A 12,146-nucleotide genomic window follows, 5' to 3' on the forward strand; every position below is an offset into this window, starting at 1 on the left:
GACCTGGAAAAAAAGTGTAAAAATGTATTTCACACTGATATGAGATAAAGACCTTCAGATATCAAGTACTACAATATGCTTTGTCTGTCAAAGCACTTTGTAAACTCAGTTTTTAAAGGTGCTATATAAATAAAAGTTATAATAATAATAATAATAATGATGATAATAATAATAATAATAATAATAATAATAATATTAGCTATGTGGACAAAAAGAATATAATCTTTTATGTACTATCAATATCAGACAACACAGCACATTTTTCATGATTCAAAACTGTTTTTCATCATTAAAATCATGCGCTGTTTATGTGTTACATCAATAAACAAGAAGGATACTGAAAAAGCAGCACTTGAAAGGGTGTCAACTCAAGCTGACAGGACACTGAAATTGGAGTTGACAGTTTTCATACAAACAATTACAATTCACAGTATTATTGTATTATCTTTGTGCCATCACAGTACTGTTCTGAGCATAGTAGAGCTAATGCACCAATTATGCACATATACCTTAGAAAGGTGAAGACATTTTAAACACATAGGATAATAACAGTTATGTAAAATAATCACAATTATTCCAAATTATTGTGATATGCCAGTTATTTAATAATTGTTACAGGCCTTGAATTGGCGCACATAATGTTTTTGCTTTAACATGTACCCATTTACAGTATTATAGATTCATAAAATTGTAAATGGCAGTAACACAAGTCCAGGTCTAATGGTTAGTTAATCTGTCAGAACTTTTTTAATTTCAAGGGGTTAGGGTTAATGTGACATGTTAGGAAATGAACCTCAGGTGGTGGTCAGAAGTCCAGTTTTACACAGACACTTTGTTCAAGCAACTGCTGAGAACACAACTTTGTAGATTTTTTTAAAAGTGATTTTTATACTGCCATTCCTGAATTCAAAAAGCCAACATGACAATGGTTAAACTACTGTCTCTGTTCAGAACGTCAGTTCAGGAAGCAGTGGGCGACATCACAGTTCCTATGTTGACTAATTATATACAGTAGAACCTCGCAGTACGACTTTAATTCATTCCATGACCAAGCTCGTTTTACAAATCAGTTTTCCTTATTGAATATAATTAATCTGTTCCAGCTCCCAAAAACAGAAAAAGTGCAGTTAGAAAGGGAGATAAATAGAAAAAGTGCAGGTAGAAAGAAAATAACAAGAAATAAAAACATAATAAAAGAAAATTCAAAAGAAATAAACTGGCTTTATTAACTTATTTACCTGAAAGATGAGACAATCTGCGGAGGAAGATGGTGGAAGAGGAGGAAAATTGCGATCGTGTTTTCTCTTGCTTCAATGAGATGAACCCATGAACTGAGTGAGCGGAGGCTGCTCCATTGAGCAAGTGCAAGCTCAGTGCTGACTAGTGGCGGCTAGTATGAAGCTTACTCGTACTGCCGATTTCCTCTCTTATTTCAAATAATAATAATAATAATGGATTAGATTCCTATAGTGCTTTTTTGGTCACTCAAAGCGCTTTACATTATTGACCCATTATTCATTCCCCCTCTCATTTCTCATTTCAAGACAAAAATACTTAATTCATTGGTACAATGGTGCACTCCTACTTCTAGGTTCTACTGTTTAGTCTCCACTGGGTGAATGCTGCTGAGGTGAGATGTTGAAGTAATGTGCTCTGCTTTGCTCAACAGACAGTTGTCTTGTTCTGACGCTCCTCTGATTCACACCACGGTTACTCTACCTCATGTCATCCTGGAGTCGGTCCCTCTGTACATCTATGCCGGTTAGTGCACACACATTTGAATACACAAATCTCATGCATGAATTCAAAGCCGTAGTTTATGTTGTAGTTATATCATCACTTGGTCTGGACTTCTATGGCTTTAGATCTACCATCATTTGGGAGGGTTAGAGAATCTCTTCCAGTTCGGTACCACATAGAGAACAGGACAGCTCTGGTACAGGAGGTGGAGATGGCTGTGGAACCCTCTGATGCCTTCATGTTCTCGGGACTCAAACAGGTACTTCATTTCAGCAATAAACCCGTCATGCATCGACCAGATGTACCAATACAGACCAGGGGCTGAAAGACACAACCTTCTAGCTGTGAGGTGACACTGTTAACCTCTGAGCCATCATAACATCCACAAAAGCAGGCAAAGCAGGGCTGTTGCTGCCTCTATACCGATCTAAGGCCTTAAACTGATAAACCTAAATGAGATGCAGCAATTTTCTGTTTTCTGTCTTAATGAGTCAAATTGATCTAATCTCACTGCATGAAAAACCAGATTATCGGCCCCATAAACACCCACCAACTTCAATGATTAACGGTAATCATTAGGAGAAATTCGGCTATGCTGGAAACTGCTGGAAATGAACCATCAGAGGTGAGGGATATGGAGGGGTGGGGTGGGGGGTTAACACCTCACAGCAGAGGTGTGAATGGCCCTAATTTACATTTGAATGTTACTGGCGTCTGCCATGTCTGGTCTCAGAAACACCCACTGGATGTTTTTTTTTTTTTTTTTCTTTTTTTGAATCAACTCATTGGATGTTACCACAGACATTTCAAAGGACAGCTCACATGTGATTGGACAGTATTGGTCATCTGTGCAGCATTATAATATGCCCCACCCATTAAAAATAATAATAGTATTATTAATGTTTTTATTATTCAGGTTTTTATTTATTCATTCATTGTTACAGGCTAATAATTTACATACTGAAAACATTACAACCAATATCAATTGAGAAAGAACATGACTGCCAAGATCATGTTAAAAGATAAAGACAAGCTCTAATAAAATGCAGACTGCAAAATGCACACTTACATATTTAAGAACACAATGACAACACTTTCAAATTAAAACAAACTTTTAGAATAAATAAAAGTGACAACACTTTCAAATTAAAACTAATTTAGAATTTAAAAAAAGACAGAGTAAGATAAGTGTTGGTGCCAGCTTCTCTGAGGGTGGCCCAGTACAGTCTTCTGTGGTGGATAGGAATATGTTTGGGTTCTGCTGTAGTGTCTGTTGGAGTGCAACACAAAGGTTAGAGAGCTCCAGACTCTGGAAGGATGGAGGCCTTAAGGCTGGTTTATGCTTACTGTGTCAGCGAGCTCTGCGTGGCTTCATGTGGTCAATTGACATCCTTTTCACAGCCACGCCCCTTCACGCCCCTCTCTAACACAAAGGTTAGAGAGCTCCAGACTCTGGAACGATGGAGGCCTTAAGGCTGGTTTATGGTTACTGTGTCAGTGAGCTCTGCGTGGCTTCACGCGGTCAATTGACATCCTTTTCACAGCCACGCCCCTTTGTGCGGCTCATCTTAAGCGGAAACTTTCCGCGTTGCGCACCTCAGAAAATTTGTCAGAGATGCGCGGACAACATGGCCGACATTCAGGAGCTCCTGGTGGTAGAAGTACAGAAGTACAGGCACTTGTATGATTCCTCACACTGGGACCACCGCGACAGCCGTGTGGTAAACAATTCATGGAGGGAAATTGCAGCGACAGTCGGTAAAGAGGAGGAATGGGCAAAAAAAAAAAAACGGAAAAATATTCAGGACAGATATGTAAAGGCAAAAAAGACCGCCAAAGGGAGAAGTGGAGACCCAGGGGGGAGCCCAAACGTCCCATGGATTCTGAAAGAGTTGAGCTGGCTCTCGAATTTTATTAAACACAGGGAAACAGACACAAATTTCCCTCTGGAGGAGGTAAGTTTATTGATTACTATGTGAAAACAGAAAACGAACTGGTGAATTTTCTTCTCTAGTTTTTTACTGTGATAGATGTGCGTTTGTGGCACACTGCCCCCTGCAGTTTGGGAATAGACGCTGCGCGGAGCTGCCTGAAGTATAAAAGCAACACGCGTACTCTCGTGCCGACTCCCCGCTTCAATTTTCCGCACATCACGTTCGTGCGGCAAGCATAAACCAGCCGTTACAGTCAACCCAGATGTCCCATCAGCAGTGCCATCTTCATTGGACATCATACCAGTATCATATCAGTACCATTAGTGCTGCACTGTGAGGTTGACAGAGTAGTAGAGTGTGGTGTTTGTGATAGGTTAAGATTAAATACAGATTCTTATACGTCTTACCATCTTCCTTCTACGTCTGCTTTCATGGCTTCTGCCTGGGCTGCAAGATGCGGTTGGCTGTATGTGTAGTTCCATCTGTTGCTGACTGTTATGTCTTACAGGCCGCTGGAATTAAAATATACAAGTTAGGAAGAGTTTAAAAAAAAAAATAGATGCATGGGATTATAACAACAAAGGAGCAAAACACAAAAAACTATTAAAGTTACTTAATCAACAGGACTTCATTTTCTACTCCATTCAAGCCTGGACTTAGAGCTAGAGCTGCCATTAAATGAGAAGTCACTGCTTCATTGTGGGGTGAGCTCAGTCTGTGAAAACAAAATAGAAATAGTTCAGAAAGGCATACATTTACTTCTATAGAGCAGAATGGATCCAGGCTCCTTCGAATCTTACCCTTGCTCCAGTTCATACCGTCTGTTGTTTCCTTCACTGTTATGCAGAAGGCGCACAGCTTCCTAAAAAAATACAAGACAAAAAATGAGTCACTTTGGGGAAGAAATACCTCCAGGTTAAAGCAGGTCAATGTGACAGATTCATTACTTTAATCAGTTCTGTAAGTAAAACTACACTATCATACATTGTGCAATTAACTAAGAAAGTCACACAAAGATAAAATTCTTACCCAAATAGCACACATCTAATAATTTATTGAATATGTACTTAATGCGATTTTTGGATTGTGCACAAGCTTATTTTGGTTCTTGTCCACAGCCACAGTCTTGTCGGTCATCCAGCAGTGTCTGCTTGGCATTCTCCACTCACCTCCACTGTAAACTGCTTAAACTGTGTTGTGTATGACTCGGATTTGCATTTGTATACCTCACAGCAGGTCCGAAAACCTCACATAGTCCAAGGGGCTCTAAACCAGAGGTTGGGAATTCACTGCGATTCCAAGCAGTTGGAGAGAATTTTATGTGCTGACTTTAAATTCCCACTAATAGGTGTTAATTTGAAGTGCCAAAGCAATTTACAGTGACGTTAACTAATGAAAACCCCACTTTTAATGCAGTGTCTGTCATTGTTTTATGTTGGGAACTTTGAAAAATCCACAAATCACTGGAGTCTTGTCAGACCAATTTCTGCTGAGCCTAAATGTAAACCAGGAACTAGTCAGACATTTTAGGTAGGGCTGACTTTAACTTGCACAAACCTGTGCGCATCATTAACATTGTCTAACTAAGATGATGCATTTCCATGGTGTCAGGTGCGTGTCCGTATCCTCCCTGGTTCAGAGCAGCAGATGCTCTATAACTATTACCCACTGATGGCTGGTTACCAAACACTACCACAGCTCAGCATCAACCTGCCCCGCTGCTCCACCACCAACGCGCACTCACTGAGACGCTTCCTGCCCCAACGTATCTTTGTCAAGGTAACACTTACAGAGTTACCCCTCACTCAGTTCCCTTAACGTGAACAAATAAAAATGTCATCTGTGTCCTTGTCCTCAGCCTCAAGGTCGACAGCTGGATGATGCCTCCATCGCTGCAGCATGAGAAGAACACCAGTTATTTAAACCTGTAAACATGAGAACAAAGTAACACTACATAGGCTGTTCTCAGTGTGTGATTCTTGCAACAGTTCACTGTTGATATTGTTAACACTATTTGTTTCACATTGTTCTGTAAAAAAACAGCAAACAGAAGGATACATTTGATTCCAGCATTTTTTTTCTTCTCCTGACTGAATGCGATGTGTAAATTTGTGTAAAACAGAAATTTGATGAATGACCTGGTACTTTGATGTCCATTCCAATATTGAAAATCATGTGTAAGTTTGATGCAAACTACGTCGATGAGTGTGATTGAAGTTTAATTAAACTGAACTAATGTAGATTTGCTGTGTTCCAGATGTGTTTTGTTTACAACATCCATTACTAGTGTTAATCCAGTCACAGTGGAGGTATGACCAAATACCTCACACTTAAGATCAGGGGTCTCAAACTCATTTTCTTTTAGGGGCCACATTCAGCCTGATTTGATCTCCAAGCGACCCCCGTGACCCTAGTGAGGATAAAGCGGGTTCAGAAAATGAATGAATGAATGAATTTTAATCAATCTTTAAATTGTACAAAAACCAATGAACAAAACGTTGCAAATGAGTCCACAGAACCAATTTCAGTGTCCTAACAGTATGAATGTCCTCAGTGCAGGTTAAGGCTAAAGACGTTCATTTTTTCTTCTGTTTATGTAATTATACTTCTCTTTTTTCTTTTGTTCAGACAAGGTATTAGCTTTCTTTAGATGTCACCTGCTTGACAGTTTCGACTGTGACTCCAGTCTTCCTCAGAAGCATCATCCGACATGCTGCTGATGTGTCATTTATCAGCTGGTTGGCTCGACGGACCAATCATTAACTGGGACGAGGGTGCGTACACCCTCTCTCACACCTGGGATTCCTCCAGAGACCACCTAAGGTGGAGGAGGCACGGTCGGCTCGACGGGCTCTGATTGGTCCGTCGAGCCGACCAGCTGACAAATGACACATCAGCAGCACATCGGATGACGCTTCTGAGGAAGACTGGAGTCACAGTCGAAACTGTCAAGCAGGTAACATCTAAAAAAAGCTCAGTGCAGGTTGTCATTACAAAAACTCAGATGTCTAAGCTTGGATTCCTTCTATATGTGAGTATCTGCCCTGTTATCCAGAAGATTCTCTCAAAAGGAACAGATGTTTCCAGAATACAGTCTCACCTCCATCACCTTCAACAGGCATGGGAAGACTGAGGCATTGGCCTGACACCAGTTAGAACGGCTCTACTGCTGGTTGGATGAGGGGTTCCTCAGGATAAGATCTCATCTTGGCCCCATAGCCACCATGCTCACTGAGAGTGAGTGCTGAGCAGTGAAAGGACAAAAAAAATGGTCCTGTAGTGCAGTGGTATATTTAAGATGTTAATTGGCATTCATTTGACCTTTCAAGGTCAAAGGTCATGGCACCAAATGAAAGCCCATATGTTACTTCCTATCTATTGCCAATAGTAATTATATCAATATCTTCAACTGTTTTCAAGTTACAGCACTTTGAAATTTATCCCAGTATTATCCAATGGTGATTTTTAAAATTTAAAAAATTCATGTGAATTTCAAAAATCAATATTTCTCAATCCTTTGAACAAACGTGGTAGACCTTGCCCCAAGGAACCTCTGCTATGAATTTCAGTTGATTCTGGCTGACAGTTTTGGAGGAAAAGTTTGTAGAAGTCTGGGCATAGATGACCTCAGGTTTGATCTTTCAGGGTCACTCAATGTCAAAGGTCATGGCACCAAATGAAAGCTCATATGTGACTTCCTATCTATTGCCGATAGTAATTATACCAATATCCTCAACTGTTTTCAAGTTATAGCTCTTTGAAATGTGTCGCATTAAAAACCAATAGGGATTTTAAGAATTTCAAAAATTCATAAAAAATTGAAAAATCTATATTTCCCAATTCTTTGAATAAAATTGGTAGACCTTACCCCAAAGATGTTTCAAAACAAATATCAAGTAATTCTGACTGACAGTTTTGGAGAAGAATATTCTTTAAAACTTGTTGATGGACGGATGGATGGACGGACGACAGACAGATGCCAAGTGATACCAATAGTCCATCGGACCCTTCGGGCCATTGGACTAAAAAGGGGAGTGGGCTTTCACTCGATGAGTATCGGCTCTTCTGATTCACTACAAAACATCGGCTCTTAGAGCTGCATCTTTTGAGCAAGACACATCACTACTCCACATACATCAACTCTGGCTACAGATGTGGTTAGGTTGTCATGTGGTGTATGTCAGATGTTTCAAGTGGGTAGAAAAAGAAAATCCTGGCTTTCTTGTCTTGAACCAAAAAATGTATCAGAATATCAGCACTACGCTTACACAACAATATCATATCATCAGGTCAGAAAGTGGGACAAAGATGGAGGTCAATACCACCTGCATCTAACCCCACTAATGCCGACTGTGGGCTGAGTGGGAGGTGCTTTACCCTGGTGATGAAAGAGGTCACAGTGCCTGACGACCTGTATTAATGACAAAAAGTCTAATCTGTTACTCCTGTCAGAAGAAACGAGTCTTCTAATGGCCATGAAAGGCCTTGGCTCATGCTGGTAGGTGACACTGGAGCTGCACTGGTCCAAAACAACAACACACTTTATATTGATGTTTTTTCAACTTTTAAACGATGAAGTAATACAAAGTACAAAATAAGAATGCATCTTTCAATCCAACATGACAATATAACAGCAGAAGGATTCAGTAAAGGTCCAATATAGAGTCCTTAAACACATCATTGTGTCCAAGTAAGCACATAGGTAAATGGTAAATACAGTGTAAACAATAAACATCATGTACAGTTTTGTGCCTTTTATGTATAGAATTGACATTCTCTTGGAGCTGTTGTGTCTCTGACCGTATCCATTTGGCTTTAAGCCATCATGCCTTAGTGGTGCTCATTTCTGCTCCAGTCCTGGATTTCATTAAGAACCAACTGCAATACTATGGACAGCTTCACGGGTATAGAAGGATGTACGCCAAATGCAGAGAATGTTGACTATGGCTGAGGAAAGAGGATGTGAGATTGGCATTAAAGGAACTGTACATCCATCTATACCCGTGAAGCTGTCTGGAGTATTGCAGTTGGTTCTTAATGAAATCCAGGAACGCAAGATCCAAATACACTTTGCGACAAGACAGTCCTTCTCGCTGAAGAATCTTTTAGATGCCTCTCTCATCTAACCATTCTTAAGTGATTTATCAGCATTTATTTATAATTAGGGACCGAGCAGAAAGGTGAGGCCCTATTGTATTTTGTTTGTTTTTATACTATTATTTTTCTGTGACGATTTAAACATGAATTTGACCCCCTAAACATACTCAAACACTCACTAAATTTGGCACGCCCATCAGGTCTGGCGAAAAATTTAATAAAATGCAAAAATTAGCCCAGTAGGTGCCAAAATGTGCTCTCTAGCACCACTGATGTAAAAAAAAAAAAAAAGAAAAAAGCAAACTACCCAAGTGGCCAATAGGAATGCTGTACAGACATGAAGCCAACGCCAAAATTGTTTGATGATGCACGAGAGTAAACCCTTCTCAAAAAGTGATCTCGCAACTTTGTAATTATTGCCTTTTTTTTTTCAGAAGACCAGAAAGTTGCGACATCTGGAACTCATTTTTCACTTCGGACTTTTGGCCCATTTGTTATATATCTATATGTTCAAAGGACTCACCACAACTCTTGTGTAAAAATTTTTGACATAGGATGTACGGTTATGGATTTATTGAAAAAAAATTTTTTTAAATACTTTTTCCACTTTAAACTGCCATTTGACCCCCTTAACGTGCTCAAAAACACACCAAATTTGGCATACATGTCATGTCTGGCAAACAGTTTGATATACTATCAAAATTAACCCCTTGGGTGCCAAAATGGGCTCTGTAGCACCACCTATGTACTAAAAAACACACAAAAACGCCCCTAGTGGCCAGTAGGAATGTTGTAGAGACATGAAAGAAATGCCAAAATATTGGTCTGATTGAGCCCCACAAATCATATACTGACACCCCTGAACTCCAACAGGAAGTTGGAAATCTGCCTTTCAAAGTGACTCCACGTTCCCGCAATTACTGCTTGTTCATTTTGGAGTTTTTTTCACAGAGTACGTTTTTTCAAAATAAAAGCCTTATTAAAAATACTAAATAATGAGTATTAAATAACTTATGTTCATTTTTATGCCAAACGCTCAACTGTTTCTACAATTTTAGTTCATTAAAAATTATTCTCTCACAGACACACACACACGCACACATAATAGGGTTTTTCAAAATAAAAGCCTTAAATGTGGTAAATCATGAGTTTTACTCTCAACTGTTTGTATATTTTCAATTCATTCAGACTGATTCTGTCTCTCTCTCTCACACACGCACATACACACACATACACACTAGGGTTTTTCAAGATAAAAGCCTCATTAAAAGGTAATGGTGGTTTCAGCAGAGGTGGGCTGGTGTTCTGTAGGGATATAAAGAGGATGGACACAAAAGGGTGGGGGCTAGTGTCAGGACAGAGGTGTGAATAGAACTAAGGTAACGATGGTCACAGGAGGCAGAATGTGCGGGAGGCGGAAAGCGCGGTGCAAGGTCCCGCCCAATGCTACTTGCAGCTTTAATTTTATATACTTTTTCCAATTTAAACAGCCATTTGACCCCCTCAACATGCACAAAAACTCACCAAATTTGGCATGCACATCATGGCTGGCAAACTGTCTGAGACAATATCAAAATTAACCCCTTGGGTGAAAAAAATGGGCTCTGTAGCACCACCTGCGTACAAAAAAAATCACAAAAAGCAGCCAGTAGGAATATCACAGACACATGAAACAAACACCAAAATGCTGGTCTCATTGAGCCCGACTAATCATACACTGACACCTATGAGCTAACTCCAACAGGAAATTGGCAGTTTGCCTTTCAAAGTGACTCCACGTTCCCGTGTTACTGCTTATTCATTTCAGACTTTTTTCACACTTGTTATACGTTCACAAGAGTCTGCAGAAGTCAACTGCGAAAGACTTTTTGAGATAGGACATGCGGTTATGGACTAATTGCAGTCTATTTGAAGAGTACTTTTACTTTTGATTGTAACTTTGACAAATTCACATCTTTGTTAAAAAAGTCTACTAATCAGCTGGTAGCTATCAGACTGGTTAGGGTAATGGTTAGCTAAGAGGACTGTCACATAGAGGACCGGGGTACAATTTCCTGGTGGGGTTGACTTTTTTCCCCTTTATATTCATAAACAGAGGTTTGCTGCATTTCACTGTGGGTATGTCACAATTTGCGCACAGAGGAAAGAGTACACACAGTATGTTTTTTCAAAATAAAAACCTTATTAAAAATTATACATTATGAGTATTAAATAACTTCTTTTCATTTTTATGACCAAACGCTTGACTGTTTGTACAGTTTTTCTTCATTAAAAATTATTCTTTCTCACAGACACACAATAGGGTTTTTCAAAATAAAAGTCTTAAATGTGGTAAATCATGAGTTTATGCTCAATTATTCAGACAATTTCAATTCATTATTCAAACTGATTCTGTCTCTCTCTCTCTCACACACACACACATGCACATACACACAGTAGGGTTTTTCAAAATAAAAGCCTCATTAAAAAGTGATGGTGGTTTCAACAGAAAGGCTCAGTTGTTCTGTAGGGATGAAAGGAGAATGGACGCCAAAGGGAGGGGGCTGTTGCAGAGACGGAGAGGTGTGAGTGGAGCTGAGGTATCAACGGTCACGGGAGGTGGAACGCACGGTGCGAGGTCCTGCACAATGCTGCTTGCAGCTTTAATATGATACTTTGTATTTTGTGAATATAAATAAGGTATTCTCCTGTATTTAATTCACTGATCATGTAGATGTTCAGAAACGCTCAGATTAAAGTTGAGGGTTATTATTAGTTAAACAGTAAAACAGAGAAAACTGCAGAAAAAGTGACTTTTTCAGTCAAATATATTGTAATAGCCCTGCAGTCGATGACACCCAAGACAGAGTACAGTTCCAATGCTTTCAGGCTTTATTAATGGACTGAGCAGACAGGAACAAAAGTTGTTTTCACAGCCACAACTTACGCTGCAGAACTTCTCACCCAAACAACATAGCCGTAGCTCTCTTTTCTCCCACTCTCTCTTTGCACATGTGCACAAAAGGCCAAGGCACGGGAGCAAAACAGTCACTGCATTAACACGAATACTCACGTAATGCAGAAACACAAAAACAGTTTACATCCTTAACACAGGTTATCATAATATCATTAACTGACCCAGTGTGTCCATCCACTGTCACTGATCCAACTCCATGGGTTTTACTCGTGAATCAATGTTGTTGAAGATGACGGTGTTTCCACAGTAACTACAGAGCCTCTGAACGTCTAAATGGGTCATATCTGATGACCATGAAAAGATGAAGAACTGTATTATATACCAATTATTGACATGAATTAGTGGATCAATAGGTATTGAACAGTTTAGATCAGTAGATGATTTTGGTCGGTGATGGATGTTTGGGTCTTTATGGGTTA

General features: G+C 39.6%; 1 protein-coding gene across 1 annotated transcript in view; it reads left to right on the plus strand.

Annotated features, from left to right (window-relative positions):
- The window catches only part of trappc11 (trafficking protein particle complex subunit 11), a 25,892-nt gene extending 19,976 nt beyond the window's left edge, over nucleotides 1-5,916 (plus strand). Inside the window, exons 27-30 of the mRNA XM_030146269.1 lie at nucleotides 1,670-1,761; nucleotides 1,866-1,999; nucleotides 5,286-5,453; nucleotides 5,533-5,916. Coding sequence (XP_030002129.1) covers nucleotides 1,670-1,761; nucleotides 1,866-1,999; nucleotides 5,286-5,453; nucleotides 5,533-5,577 — 439 coding nt within the window. The 3' untranslated portion in view covers nucleotides 5,578-5,916. The remainder of the gene's footprint in view (nucleotides 1-1,669; nucleotides 1,762-1,865; nucleotides 2,000-5,285; nucleotides 5,454-5,532) is intronic.
- The last annotated feature ends 6,230 nt before the right edge of the window (nucleotides 5,917-12,146 follow it).

The sequence above is a fragment of the Sphaeramia orbicularis genome, chromosome 10 (genome assembly GCF_902148855.1).
Source record: "Sphaeramia orbicularis chromosome 10, fSphaOr1.1, whole genome shotgun sequence".
Classification (NCBI taxonomy): domain Eukaryota; kingdom Metazoa; phylum Chordata; class Actinopteri; order Kurtiformes; family Apogonidae; genus Sphaeramia; species Sphaeramia orbicularis.